The sequence below is a fragment of the Gossypium raimondii genome, chromosome 6, assembly GCF_025698545.1.
Source record: "Gossypium raimondii isolate GPD5lz chromosome 6, ASM2569854v1, whole genome shotgun sequence".
Taxonomy (NCBI): Eukaryota; Viridiplantae; Streptophyta; class Magnoliopsida; order Malvales; family Malvaceae; genus Gossypium; species Gossypium raimondii.
Window position 1 is genome coordinate 11,891,691 of NC_068570.1, and position 16,306 is coordinate 11,907,996.

The following is a 16,306-nucleotide window of genomic DNA, read 5'->3' on the forward strand; positions in this document are numbered from 1 at the left end:
AACCGATAAAAGTTTGAAATGGGCTGCTAAAGGAGTACTAACAGGCTTAGCACTCTGCATATTGAACCTGCCAAGAACTTTCTCAATGTACCCCTTCCGACTTAGGTACAATTTACTTGCTTTTCTATCTCTAAGAATCTCCATACCAAGTATCTTCTTTGATTGTCTCAAATCTTTCATCTCAAATTCTTCACTTAGTTGGCCTTTGACCTTTCTTATCTCTCATTTATCTTGCACTACTATCAACATGTCATCAACATAAAGGAGTAGATACACAAAAGAACCATCACTGTTTTTTTAAAAGTAAACACAATTGTTAAAGCTACTTCTTTTGAAATCATGAGAAGTCATAAGGAATCAAACCTCTTGTACCACTGTCTTCGTGACTGTTTCAAACCGTAAAGGGACTTTTTCAGCAAGCAAATATAGTCTTCTTTTTCTGAGACTGTAAAACCCTCAGGTTGTTGCATGTAAATATCCTCCTCAAGTTCTCCATGCAAAAATGCAGTTTTTACATCTAACTGCTCAAGCTCCAAATCATGCATGGCCACAATACCAAGCAAAGCTCGAATCGAATTATGCTTCACAACTAGGGAGAACACATCTATGAAGTCCACTTCTAGAAATTGACTGTAACCCTTTGCAACAAGCCTTGCTTTATATCTAGGTTTTTCAACTCTTGGAGGCCCCTATTTCTTTTTAAACACCCATTTACAACGAACAACCTTTTTACCTTTAGGAAGTTTCACAAGATCTCATGTTTTTTTTTTGTGGAGTGATTCTATCTCCTCTTGCATAGCAAACATCCACTTTTCTAAGTCTTCACAGCTAACTGCCTCAAAATAATTAGATGGCTCTTGGTTGGCATCTATATCTTTAGCCACATTTAAAGCATAAGAAACTAGATTAGCCTTGGCATACTTCTTTAGAGGTTTAATTTCTCTTCTAGTTCTGTTTTTGGTGATAGAGTATTGTGGTGAAGTAGCAACTCTATTCTAAATTTTTGTACTGGCTTGAGGAGTCGACTCTATTGTAGATTCTGGATTAATTTGATGTTCCACCTGCTTTTGATTTTCTTTATTGGAAAAGCCTTTAAGAGATAAGTTAGGTACCATAGCAGTTTCATCAAAAACAACATCTCTGCTAATCCCAACTTTTCTATTTTCAGGACACTATAACTTATACCCTTTTACACTAGCTTTATAACCAAGAAAAACACATTTAATGGATCTCGGTTCTAATTTTCCATTATCAACATGAGCATACGCAGGACACCCGAAGATCTTTAAATTAGAATAGTCAGTAGGATTACCAAACCATACCTCTTGTGGAGTCTTTTTCTCAATGGCAACGAATGGAGTTTGGTTGATCAAAAAATATGTAATAGAGGTTGCTTCGGCCCAAAATGACTTTGGTAAGTTAGCATTTGACAACATACATCGAACCTTCTTCATGATCATTCTGTTCATTCGTTCTACAATGTCATTTTGCTGTGGAGTATGACGAACTGTCAAGTGTCTCACGATCCCTTCTGACTTGCAAAGTTTATTAAACTTATCAGAACAGAACTCTAAGCCATTATTTGTGCGAGGTACTTTATTTTCTTTCCTGTCTGTTTTTCAATCATAGTTTTCCAAGACTTAAATGTAGAAAACACATCACTTTTCTACTTCAGAAAGGACGCCCAAACTTTTCTGGAAAAATCATCAATAAAAGTTAGCATGTAATTAGTTCCACCTCTCGAAGGTACTCTAGATGGCCCCCACAGATCAGAATGAATATACTCCAACATTCTCTTCGTGTTATGGATCCCTCTAGTGAATCGAACTCTCTTTTACTTCCTAAAAACGCAGTGCTCACAGAACTTCAGTTTGCAAATTCCTTGCCCATCAAGAAGTCCTCTTTTTCTCATTTTTGCCATGCCATTCTCACTCATATGCCCTAGGCGCATATGTCAAAGTTTAGTAATATCATCATCTGACAAGGAAACCTTTGAAAATATAACTTGACAGTCTTTTTCTGTCCTTTCATCACCACAAGGGAACCTTTGAAAATCTTCAAAACCCTACTTTCAGCTATGTATTTGTACCCTTTTGAATCAAGAGTACCCAAAAAATTTAAATTTCTCTTCAATTCTGGAACATGTCGTATGTCACTAAGTGTTCTGACAACTCCATCAAACATCTTAACTTTAATTGTTCCAACACCTGCGATTTTACACGAAGCATTATTGCCTATCAAAACAACACCTTCAGACACTGTTTCGTAAGTTGTAAACCAATCACAATTAGGACTCATGTAGAAGGTGCAGCCCGAATCAATGATCCACTCCTCGCTCACTTTAGAATTGTTGACAGAAGCGACTAGAAGTTCACCATCACTGTAGCCTTCTACAACATCAGCTTCACCAGAATTTTCTGGTTGTTTTCCCTTTCAATTCGCAGCCTCCCTTTTGATCTTATTCTGTAGCTTATGGCACTCAGATTTAATATGCCTTTTCTTATTGCAGAAGTTACAAGTTTTACCTCTGTTTGAAGACTTCGATCTACCCTTAGATTTACAGCGAGGATTCCGTTCCTGTGTCCTTCTATGACCATCATCAGCATTTCGATCTTTTCTCCCACGAACAATGAGACCCTCTCTTTGAGAATCAATTTTAACCACAAGATGCTTCATCTTATCATACAAGGTTAAAGAATCATAAACCTCATCAACTGTGAGAGACTCGTGGCTATATAAAATCGTGTCTCTACAGGTTGAATAAGACAGGGGCAACGGACAAAGTAGAATCAACCCTAGATATTCCTTATCATACTGAACCTCCATGGCCTCCAAGTTTGAGAGAATTTCTTTAAACATTGTTAAGTGTTCGTGCACAGACGCCTTTCTCCAAACGATGAGCATAAAGATGCTGCTTCATATGCAGCTTGCTGGTTAGAGTTTTTGACATAGATATTTGTTTCAGTCTCTTCCATAATCCAGCGGCGGTCTTCTCCTTCTTTCACATCCTGCAAAATTTCGTTAGAAAAATGCAGATGTAACTGTGTTAACGCCTTTGGATCCTTGTGCTTCTTCTCTTCTTTCGTCAATGTCGAAGGCATCTTATCTACCCCTAGCAGGGCATCCTCCATATCCATCTGCGCAAGAACTGCTTGCATCATAATCTGCCACAACGCAAATATGGTGTTGCGATCCAACAGCGGAATTTCATACTTCAAAGACGCTATTACCGTGATCGAGATGAACAACCCGAAAGCTCGGATACCAATTTGTAAAAATAGAATGTCGATAATGATAATATATCGCAAAGAAAAAAGAAATAAAAATAAAGAACACATAGATTTTTATGTAGAAACCCTTTCGGGAAAAAAACCACGGCAGAGAAGAAGAAAATTCACTATGTTGAATTTGAATAATTACAAAAGGAGTAGATTATGTCTATTTATAGGCTTGTAAAACCATATTCTAATAGGAGTGTAGTAAGATTGAAACACCTTATTCTAATCAATATCAAATAGATGGAGTTTAATAAGGTTTAAAAACTTTATTCTAAAATAATAATAAAAAGTGTCATTCTATAGGATTTTACTTTTATTTTATTTTACCAGTGTATTTTATTTAAATAAAAATTGGTCATTTAAATCTAACAAAATAAAATATATAAAATTTATCTTAAATATTGTTATATTAAAAGCTTAAAAATTTAAAGCTAACACACTTAAAAGAGGGGTTAAATGAAACTTTTTTAAGTTTGCTAATGTTTATTTATTGTTTCAAGTGAACTAACCATTACTACTAATAAATGTTACTAAAGTTTGTTCTCTTTTCTATTGCAATCCTATACTATAAATAGAATTCATACATTTGATAAGAAGAGTATCCATTTCAAAAGCAAAAACAAGTCTTCCTAAGTTTTAAGACTGTTAAGTAAATTAGGTGAAGAAAGTTTCAATATTGGTGAAGCCTCTGCATTTTAACTCGTACAGGTTAGCAACGCGTACATTGGATGACTACACTTATTGTATCCTAAGGGATGCCATACAATAAAACAGCTTTGCACCAGTAATTATCTTTAAGAGGGGATGCATCATTTCCAGAGAGTGATCTAATTTGTGCCTTAATTTCAACCACTCTATTTTAACTATTAGAGTTATGATAATTCAACAATAATAAATTAATCATATACTCTTATTTAAAAAACATATTTCATAACATTATCCAAGAATCATATCTCCCATCAAAATAAGTTTTTTATTATATATATGTATATATATTCATCTATCCAAACATAAGTAAATTGATATTTTTAATGAAGGTTTTGAATATATTATGAAAGGAAAAATAAGCATTATGATTTTTTTTCATTTGAAATCTGACTCACTCCATTTTAGATTAACTAAAATTCAAGGTTACTTTTGAAACAGGAGAATCTTAAACCTATAAAAATTATAAATTTATTGTTGTTGTTTTTGAACTTATAATTCGAGCAATGAGAAATCCTAAAATAGACTTTGACCACCCAATTCAAGTTTAAAAACTACTATTGAATGATGAAAGACTGAATTCTTTACTAGTAATCCATATAAAATTCACCCTTCAAACATAGAAAACTGCCTGAAATTAGTACCACTAGTTGATGCTACTTGTGTCTCATTCCTTTGAGAAAATGTTTAATAAATGAGCAATGGACCTATAATGACATACATGTACCCCTAAAGACCAATAATGAAACTAATGTCCAAAAAGAAAAAACTATAATTATAGACCTAACATGACTTAGGTAAAAAGAGGGTGATCAAATTAAGAAACTATTGGAAAAAAAAGCTATTGGCTTATGGTTATATAGGCCATAGAAAGTAGCATTATAGGTTTCGTGGGTTCACTTGTAAACGAAACAAGTGGCTGTCTCGAACGTGAGTATATGTATATATGAATCTGTTTGATACTAAATAATATTTACTAGTTGAACTTTTCTAATCGTTACCTACCAAAAGAGTGATAATTTAATGAATATTTATTTCAGAAATCAGCATTCCCTTCTTTCAACCGTTAAAATAGAGCTTTGATATCCCATGACCAATCTTCTTTGTTGATGGGTTGTTAAATCTTTCATGTTCTGCACAAAGTTAGATCACAAATTAAAATGTCTTAATTGCCCAATTTTCTTAAATTACATTCCTTTAACAATTATTAACACGTGTATTTAAGAGGTTGATGCTATTAATAACAAACAAACTATTCACCTAACCTTAGAACAAATTTTGAGTAAATTTAAATTCAAATGTTCAAAATCCAAATTTAATCTAGTCCAATTCATTTCCAAGTTTATAATATTTTTTATTTCAAATATATTAAGTAACTTATATCATATAAAAATTTATTAGATTATAAAATAAATATTAAAAAGTATGTTATTTATATTTAAGAATTTAATAAATGAAAATATTAAATAATCTAATAGATATTTTAGTAAATATATAAGTTTAGGTTAATCATTTAAAAATAAGACCGAAGTTGGATAAAATTTGAAACTTTATTTTAAATTATGTCGGACTTGAACAATTATATATGATCTTAATGCTATGCATAAATCCAACCTCTTTCATAAACACAAAAACTACTTTGTTTTTATTTAATATATGAAGGGTTTCTTTTTCTTTTCTTTTGTTCTTTTTCGGTTCATATTTTTATTTAATATCATGAATGGTGAGAGCCGTGGACCATGGAAGTAAAAAATGCTTAACACTTCTCATCGGGAGACTATCTCCTTTAAAGCCAATCTGAGAGGAGAACTCATATTCAACATAACCTCAAAAACTGTCACCACAAGAATTTAGCAACTGTTCAAAGCATGCCAACACTCTCTTTAGTGATATGTTGTCAGAATAATACCACTAAGTAATTTAATAAGACGTGAGTAGGGATGAACAAAATTTAATTCGACTCGAAAAAATTAAAAAAATTAAAAATCAAAATTATTTGAATTGAATTAATCAAGTTAAACGAGTTAATCAAATCAATTCGAATTTTTTTCGAGTTCAATTCGAGTTAAATTTTCGAATTCAAATAACTCAATTAATTCAAATAAACTAAATATCAAACTCTTCTACTTTTTTTCTCCCAAACCCTTTTAGTTTCAGCTAAACAATTTTACTTCCCCTCAAACCCCAAACTTTTTTTCCCTTCTACTCTTACTTTTCCCTAAAAACTTTTACTTCTCCCAATCCCCTCAAAATGTTTTTCCTTTTGTTTTCTCCAAAACTTTTACTTCCTTCTTGTTGAAACAATTGAAAATTCATCGTATATTTACTGCAGCAGTCTGTTATACATTTATAGACTTAGTTATCAAACTAACTAACTCATACACAACTGATACTAACAACTTTGCTAACTACTATGCTATTTGCTAACTAATTTACTTCTCAACACTCCCCCTCAAGTTGAGGGTTGATACATATCTTTAACCCCCTAACTTGGATACTAAGTATTCATGTTGCTTAATGCTTAAGGCTTTTGTCATTAAATCTGCAATCTACTCAGTTGTCTTAATATGCTGCATCTGAATCATTCCATCCTTGATTTTATCACGCACAAAATGACAATCAATCTCTATATGCTTTGTCCGTTCATGGAAAACAGGGTTAGCTGCAATTTGCATTGCTGCCTTACTATCCGACAAAATCAAAGCTTTATCAAACTGACTAGGACTTACTTCTCTCAACAGACCATTCAACCATACAACTTCTGCTACAACCACTGCCATACTCCTATATTCAGCTTCTGCTGACGATTGAGAGAATGTAGTTTGTTTTTTTGACTTCCATGAAACAAGGGAATCCCCAAGTTTAACACAAAAACCAGTCACTGACCTCCTTGACATAAGACATGAAGCCCAATCAGAGTCACAAAAGGCCATCAGCTGTGGCTTGCTTGTTGCAGACAAAAAAAATACCTTGACCAGGTCTTCTCCTTATGTACCGTACCACACGAAAGGTAGCCTCCAAATGAGATTTCTTTGGTTTATGCATGAACTGACTTAGATGTTGAACCACAAACATAATGATTGGTCTTGTATTTGTCAGATATAGTAACCTTCCCAAGAACCTTTGATACATCGAAACATCTGCAATTAAACCATCTTCTTCAATTTTTGTTTGTACAGACTCATCATATTCAATCAAGTGAGTTTCGATTCGCTCAAGTGGTGTACATCTTGACTTTGCTTCCCTAATTCCAAATCAGCTATCAACTCTAAAGCATACTTCCTTTGATTCAATATAATCCCCTTGTTTGATCTCATCACTTCTATTCCAAGAAAAAACTTCAACACACCTAAATCTTTCATCTTAAAATTTTGATGTAGAATTTGTTTCAATTCATTTATCATATCAACACTCTTTTGTAATTAATGGATCATCTACATAGATGAGTAAGATGACGATGTTACCTCTACTCCTTCTTGTGAACAAGGAATAACCATATTTACTTTGCTCATATCCTCCTCGTATTAAGGCCTCGGTGAGCTTTAAATTCCATTGTCGAGAAGCTTGTTTGAGACCATATAATGACTTACGCAATGACATACACGAGTCTCCCCCGTCTGCGAAAACCATCCGGAAGTTCCATATAAATTTCTTGAGACAAGTCCCTTGAAGAAAAGCATTGTAAACATCCATCGAAAAATAGGCCAATCATGAATGGTCCGGACTAATCACAATCGAATGTTACATGTTTAACAACGGAGAAAAGTTTCATGAAAATCGATTCCACCTTTTGATTATAACCTTTCCCAACAAGACGAGCTTTAAAACGCTCCACGGAACCATCAGCAGTATATTTAATTTTATACACCCATTTGCAGCCAATAGGGACAACACCAGTAGGTAAGGAAACAACTTCTCACGTACCATTAGCCTCCAAAGCTTGAATCTCTTGTTGCATAGTATCAACCCACCGTGGATCTGAAATATCCTCATTATAAGTGTGGGGTTCAACCAAGGAAGAAATATGAGCAGCAAACAAACAAGTATGAAGAGGCAAATGAGAAGAAGAATAGACATTGGCAATAGGAAACAAACCTGTAGCACAAGATGTGAACGATTGACTAGAGCAGACATAATCTTGCATCCAAGTAGGTGGCTTGACAGACCTTGTAGTACACAGTAATGAAATACTAGTAGGTGTTGGAGGTAGAGAGGACGAAGAGGTTGGTATGCAAGGTGAAGAAGGAGTAACAAGATAGAAGATGAAGGTGAAATAGGGTAACCTAGTATAGAGGGTGAAGGAGATATAGAGGTAACAGTATAGAAGGTGAAGCTAAAGGCTCAAGTTGAAGAAAAAGAAGACTCGAAGATCGTGAAAAGGCAAAAACGCCTTGTAGGAAAAGTAAATGGAATCTTGTTTCATGAAAAACAACATCACGATTAACAAAAAAGTTTTGGTTTCAAGATTAAACAATAAGTATCCCTTTGTACAAGTGAATAACCCATAAACACTTGAAGGAATAGCCTTAGGAGAAAACTTATCACGATAATTAGGAGTAGTGGCATATGCAAGACAACCAAAAACTTTTAAGCGAGAAAGATCAGGAGGCTTATTATACAAAAGTTCATACGGACATTTCCAGTTCAAAATAGGAGTAGGAAGGCGGTTAATTAAAAACAAGCGGTCAAAACACATTCACCCCAAAATTTAGTAGGCACGTGAGACTGAAATTTTAACGACCTAGCCACTTCAAGTAAATGTCTATGTTTGCGTTCAAGAACTCCGTTTCTTTGAGGAGTGTGAACACATGAACTTTGATGAATAACTCCAGACATAGTAAAAAACTCAGCACACTCATTTTTGAAGAATTCATACCCATTATCACTACGAACAATTTTTATAACAGTGAAGAATTGAATTTTTATCAAAACAAAAAATTGTTTGAGATATAGAAGTGTATCACTCTTTGACCGTAACAAATAAACCCAAGTCATTCATGTGTAATCATAAAAAATCGTTAAAAAGAACCTATGACCACTATGAGTAGACACTCGATAGGGTCCCCACAAATCTAAGTGAATAAGAGAAAAAACAGCATTAACACGAGATTTATGAACAGGAAAAAGAAGCCTTGTTTGTTTAGCTAAAGGACAAACAGAACATTTATGAATATTATCTACACTTGACTTTGTACAAAAAAATTAGGAACCTTATTTAGTCTTGAAACCGACGCATGACTAAGTCTAGTGTGCCAAAGAAAAGACGAGCCAGCTGTAGCAATAGTAATAACAGAGGAAGGTGAAACCACAGAAGTCTGTCGAGACGAATCCTCCAGGATGTAAAGACCACCTCGTGCTTTACCAATCCCCCTCATCTTGCCCTTGGAGAGATCCCAGATCAAACAAAATTGGGGATAAAAGAAACCACACAATTGAGATCGAGAGCGAGTTTTGAAACAGAAAGTAAATTGTAATGAAAGTTCGGAAAACAAAGAACTCTCTTCAATGAAAGATTAGGCAAAATTGAACACGCTCCAACATAAGTAACCGAAACAACGAAACCATTTGGAAGCCGAACACTCGGTGACCCGGATGCACATGCAACAAGAGATTCCAAGAAACGAAGATCGATAGTATATGGTCATAGCTCCAGATCTATAATCCATCTATTGCCAATATCGGGCATACCGCTAAATCGGCGCAGCTTCAACCACAATAGGTTCCTTGTTTAACAGATGCAAAATCTGATTATACTGCTCCTGCGTAAAAACTGACGCTTGCAAACCAGACCCAAGGGAACCTACCACTTCACTACTACAAACAGAGTCAGGAGTAGATACATTATTTACTGCAGAATTATGTACTTTCTTTTTTGTAAATTTGAAATCAGCAGGATAGCCAATCAACTTGTAACACGTCTCCCTCTTATGTCCTTTAACCTTGCAATGATCACAAATGCCATTGAATCTCTTCTTTTGTACCATCTGAACTGAAGGGAAAGGGACCAAATCATCTCCAATAGTACTAGAACTATGCTTCCTTTGCGATTCTTCTTGCATAAGCATCGAATACGCATGATTAACGCTTGGTAACGGACTCATCAACAAAATTTGGCTACGCACCGCACTATACGAGTCATTCAAACCCATAAGAAATTGAAACAAATGCTGTTGTTCAACATGCTTAACATTCTGCCTAGATTGAGGACACCCACAAGCAAACGGAGGTACGAGGGCATCATACTCATCCCAGAGTAATCTTAACTTGGTAAAGTAGGCAGAGATAGAAACAGTACCTTGAGAAGACGAGGTAATTTCACGATGCAAGAAATAAATTCTTGAACCATCGATTTTGTGAAACCTCTCACTAAGATCACTCCACACCGCTGCTGCACTAGATGCAAATACAATCCCTACGGAGAGTTCTTTGCTGACCATATTCAGAATCCAGGATAGCACAATCGCATTGCACCGCCCCTATTGATAACCCATTTCTTCCGGCCACATATCTTTGGAACAAGTACCGTCCACAAATTCCAATTTGTTTTTCGCTAGTAATGCGATTTTCATCGTTCTACTCCAGACGTTGTAGTTCTCAACACCAAGCAACTGATGTGCTACCAACAAAGTGCCCGGAGTGTCAGAAGGATGCAAGTAAAGCTGATGATTGAAATCGATGATTGAATCGGAGATACTCATTGCCTTTGTTACCACGAACCAAAAAACAAGGAAATACAGACTAAAAATGCCCTCGATTAACAGCCCAATTTTGTTGAATCAAGCAAACTTGGGCTACAAACACAAGCCCAACAAGTTACTTTATGAAGTACAACGAACCAGTATGCCAAAGAAAGAACACCTGACCATACCAGCAAATGCAGAGAAATCAAAGCAACAAGAATCGAACGCAGCAACCAAAAAAAAAATCACAGTCGTTGATTTAACAATTCATCGAAAATTTTTGACACTTTCCGTAGCTCTGATACCATGTTGAAACAATTGAAAATTCATCGTATATTTACTGCAACAGTCTATTATACATTTATAGACTTAGTTATCAAACTAACTAACTCATACACAATTGATACTAACAACTTTGCTAACTACTCTGCTATTTGCTAACTAATTTACTTCTCAACACTTCTAAACCCTAAATTTTTTTTTTGAATTTATGTCTACTATTTATATTTATATTATTGAATTAAATTTCATATTTTGTAATATTTATTTTGTTTAATCATACGGAATCTTTTCTTAAAATTGAATTATTGATAATGTCATCAAATATTCGTGTTAAAATTTTCTATTGGTATCAATTTCACATTACCTTTAAAATAACTTTTATTAAAAATCATATTTTTACATTTAATGTTTTTTTAATTTCAAAATACATGTAACAAGAATCTTAATATAATTGAAATAACTAAACAAGCAAAGAAACTAACCCGTATATAAAATATTAATAAATAAATTATGAGAGGATTAAAGTTAATAACAAATTTGATAACGGTGGGCAAATTTGATTGCAGTGGATGATAGTAGCTATAAGGACCAAAGCCATTTTTTTAATTTAACTCAAGCAAATATATTTGATTCCATTCGAATCCTATCTCACTCGACTTGATTCAAAAAAATTTCAAATCGAGTTAGAATGATAGAATAAAATTCAACTCAATTAACTCAAAATTTCTCATTCGATTCAATTCGATTGAACACTCACCCTTAGACGTGAGTGAGGATCTGGACGGGAGACCCTTCTGTGATACAAAAGAGGCAAAAGACCCTCAATGTCCTAATCCAGAGCTTATTAGAGGCACATCAATGGAGGAGGGATGGTAGTGGTACTCATGCTGCACTATGACCAGGTCCCTAGCCTTTAATCCCTGAAAGATTGAGAACAGATAAACAGTCCTCCATCCAACGCCACCACTAGCTCTGACCAAGTGGAGGCATTGAGCAATGGAAGGTATAAAAGCGTTCTGCATGAAAATAATGGAATTGCAGACTTTCCATCCTGCTGCTGATTCTATTATTTCCACCAAGAAAATGACTAATAGGCATCATAATCTTCATGTCTAAAACTATCAAAAACCTGGGCTTACACTGTATTGCTCAAAAGTGGTTTATATTTTGGGTTTTGTTACTATGTTTCCTACATTAGAACATGCTATTACTTTATTTTTCTCCTGCAAGCAAAGAAGATTCCGGTTTTATAATTCCATTAGAAGAAGAAAACATAAACCAATGCTTCCTTCATTCTTTGGTTTTTCTCATTTCAAGCAGTTTTCTAGATGTCAGCACCATTGCAGTTTAATAATGATAGATGATATCAGTACGCCAAACAAGCCATTAAGATATATACTACAAATTATAAAGAAAGTTCATGAACTAATAATTATAGCTGTACCTACTATTAGAAAAGTTCAGCTTGTATCGATCAATATTTCAAATTTCAGCTAGAATAAACATTAAAAAGAAAAAGAGAGAGTAAACACAATAATTATAAGCTAGCTATTCTTAATAATATGGATTTCGTAACAAGAGTATTCGTGCACTCAACCGCTTCAGTCAGTACGTTCTTATGTGAATTAAGTAGTGAAGAACATTTAGTGACCAGACATAATACGAAGTTTCCAAATTTCAAAGATTTGGAAAATCTTTCGGCTATGTTCCTAACATGGTACACAAGACGATCAACTGAATCCCGAGTTAAATGAACATTATGATTTAAAATGTTGTGTAAGAGGTTAAACAATGAATCCGTCCATACCAATTCCTTCGAGACAAGGTATTCATGACATGGGAGTAAAATGAATCTCCTCTCCTCCTCTCCTCTGCAAAGAAGTGTCTGGCAGAAGGCAGAAACATGAGCCGGGTGCAGGCATTCCCTCAGAATCCTAGTAATCACATCACAGATGGGGTTATTGATACCTTCCTTTCGTAGTACAAGTGGAAACAATAATGCGTGCACCGCAGCCCTCTGATGGAGCTTGCTGTACTCAATCGTTGAAGTCAGTAGCAGACGTGAGGCTGGCTCTTCTAGAACCAAGAACTTGGGAAGCACAATTGAGCAGAGAACCTGACTTGGCCAAGCAAGCTCATCTTCATCCCCACTTGAAAGATGAGAAATTAGCACCGAAGCAACCTCATCCTCGGCTTTCCAAGGCTCAATCAGACACAGAACTTGAAAAGGATCCATTCCTTTATCCAAGCAAAGTTCACGAATTTCATTTCCTAATGCTACAGCTTTGAAACTAGATTCTAAGCTTATAACCCTGTCTCTCAAACTAGCAGCCATGTTTTCAATTTCAGGTTCTAAAGGCACATTCAGAACCCGATCCATCTCAATTTCGTCCCCAACTTCTTTCAAACCATTTTCTCCATTTTCCTCAACTTGACTGAACAAACTCTCATCATTTTCCAAACTATCATCATAAAAACGAGGACCACAATCAGCTGCAGATAAAGGAAGCCAATAGAGAAGCGGATCATTACCAGCAGCCATGTCCTTGAGCCAATCCGGTAAGGACTCAAACTCTTGGCCGACTTCTTCTTCGCCAGATTCCAGACTAAAACCAGAAATCCACTTATTAATATGATTTGGTTCAGACACTCTGTCGAGCAGATCCCGTGCTGCTTTCTTGACCCAAAAATCAAGCCCTTGACTTTCACTCAACAAACTGCGTGCCAGCTTAGATAATTCCTTCCCATTAAACCTCTCATTCTCCAAAGCAAGAAATGAAAGTACCCTTGACTGAACCATACCCGGTAGAGTCTCTATAAACATTATCCTTAAGCAAAATAAAAAAATATCAAACTCATCAGTCACTAAATCTGAAAAGAAAAAAACAAAGAAAGTTTCTTTCCTGCCTTAAGTTTATGGGTTTACCTTTTTGGTGTGAGAGGTGAAGAAAAAGATGAGTCATCGACAAAGAGATTGCAGGGTTTGGTAAGCAAAGAAAGGAAAGAGCTTGCGGTGATTGGAGTTGTTGTTGAAGATGATAATGTTGTCGCATTGAAACATTGTTGCAGCCAAAGAGATGCTTCGATTTCAGGTGTAGGGCTATTCATGAAAATGTCGAACAACGGAACCCATGCCTCCATTTTTTGCTGGCTTCCTTCGTCTTCTTGGAGGGAAAGCGCGGGAAAACCTCTTCTGGTTTCATCTGAAAATAAAATAGATAGATAGAAAGTCTATGAGACGTGCATAGAGTAACTGGGAACATGCAGGCCGGGTGGGCTTTTCCTTTTTGTAGGCGTGGACTGAGACCCAAAGGCAACAGGTCACATGGCGACGCCATGGGAAGAGCCTCGAAAGCACAAATGCGAAGCATGTGCTATAAGCTAACCTTTCATGAAAGGTGAGTTTGAGTAAGAATTGTTTAAATTTCGGTTAAAATCGAATTAATCAATTGAATTAATTTAATTCATTTAATCGGTCGGTTAATTGATCTAATTCGGTCAGAAGTCGATGAATAATTTTTTTGAATTTTGGTTATCGGTTAATTCGATTCGAAATAGGGTAATTAATCAAATTAGTTGAATTAACCGAACTTAATAATTAATAATACAAATTATATGTAGTTCTAATTTGGTTAATTCGTTAATTCAGTCAAATGAATATATTTTTTTATGTTTTATACTTATTTTAACCAAAAAGTAAAAACATATAAATTTGATTAACCGACCGAATTAACCGAAATATTTTGGTTTGGTTAATTTTATTTTGAAAAATTTTAGTTCAGTTAATTGTTAAAGGATTAAAAAATTGATTAACCATTTGAACCTTCTTAATTTGAGTTACAAATTTCAACTTTACTTCACATTAACTCGAAAGATAGAAAAGATTGTTAATATCTAGGCAAAACTTTATGACGTACAATATTCACCATCAATAAATAATATAATACATTATCAGTAAATTAAATAAAAATATAAAATATATAAATAAATACTAATACTTTTATTTAAATATAATTAAATATTAAATGTAATTATTATAAATAAATATTAATAACTCTCAAAATTAAGATCTTAAATTTAAGAGATTAAGATTTAGATTCTCGTGTATAGGGTTTAGGGTCTCGATTCAGAGTGTTAGTATTTCTTTATAATTAATTATTTAATAATGTTTAAATAAATTTATTTGTGTTTATTTATAAGTCCTCAATTATTTTTTATTTTATTCAATGATGAAGTGTCAAATTATTATTCAATGATGGTATATAGGACTTGTGCAGAGATAGTGCATTAAATATTAACTTTATTTAGATTTGTACAAAAGCAAAGTTTGGAATGGAATAAAATCTTACAATTTTAAAAAGAACTAAAAGAAAAAATGTTATAGAAAAATTAATAAAACAATAATAAGTAAAACGTGGATGAAAAATACAAGAGAATTTTCATTGTTTAATTTTCACTTACAAGGTGCTATTTATAAGTTCCTTTACATTCAATTAGTAAATGTATTACATTTAATGAATTAAGTTTTCTTAATTACTCCATTTAATGATCTCATGATTATAAATGAAGTAAAGATGTAACATCCCGATTTTGGGCCTAGCTGGAACAGTGGTTTCGGGACCATAAATCCGATGAGAAAAAATTTAATTTTCTTATATTTTTATGGTCTACGATTTCACGGAATTATTTTTTGAAAATTTCGTTCAAAAATTTCGACGTTTGGGCACTCAATTTAGTCAAATGACTAAATTGTAAAAAGTGCAAAAGTTGAGTTCTACATGTTAGAGGTGTCTGATTGTTATGAAACTTTAAATTGGAGGTTCTTATACGGTAATTAGACCATTGGTTAAGTTGGTAGACAAAAATGGACATGAGATAAGTGAAATAAAAAAATTTTAAGTTGGGGACAATTTGGTAATTTAGTAATAAAAAGAATTAAAAAGGGAAAAAGATGGCAAAATGTGCTCATCTTCTCCATGGTGAACGAAAATAGCAAGGGAGAAGCCATATTTAGGGTTTTCAAGCTTCCAAGCTCCATAGTAAGTGATTTCAAGCCCCGTTTTTAATGTTCTTTACGTTTTTAGAGTCCCGATAACTTAATTTAGCTCATTCTAGCAATAATTTAACCTAGGGTTCATATTTGGAAAAATACCCATAGGTGAAATGTGTTTATTTTGATGTTTTATGGTAGAATATGAAGCTTTAAATTATGTTAAACAACTTTTACTAGTCGATTTTAATTGAAAATGAGTATATTGACATAATCGATAAAAATACCTAATGTTCATAAGTACATGCTAGAGTGGGAATTTGATGTTGCCATATAAGGGAAAAATGTTTAGCATGTTATAAAACATAAGA

The 16,306-nt window shown here is 34.1% G+C and overlaps 1 protein-coding gene across 1 annotated transcript; it reads right to left on the reverse strand.

Moving 5' to 3' along the window:
* Positions 1–12,315: 12,315 nt before the first annotated feature.
* On the reverse strand, positions 12,316–14,275 carry LOC105774736 (uncharacterized). Its single transcript, XM_012597295.2, has 2 exons — positions 13,872–14,275; positions 12,316–13,773 (listed from the first exon to the last, which is right to left on the reverse strand). The coding sequence occupies exons 1-2, from the start codon at positions 14,084–14,086 to the stop codon at positions 12,483–12,485; spliced, it is 1,506 nt and encodes a 501-aa protein (XP_012452749.1). The 5' UTR covers positions 14,087–14,275; the 3' UTR covers positions 12,316–12,482.
* Between the last annotated feature and the right edge of the window lie 2,031 nt (positions 14,276–16,306).

Coding starts and splice junctions, on each gene's coding strand:
- LOC105774736 (XM_012597295.2), bottom strand. CDS start 14,086: ATGGAGGCATGGGTTCCGTTGTTCGACATTTTCATGAATAGCCCTACA. Junction 13,774..13,871: donor TCACCTCTCACACCAAAAAG/GTAAACCCATAA, acceptor ATTTTGCTTAAG/GATAATGTTTATAGAGACTC.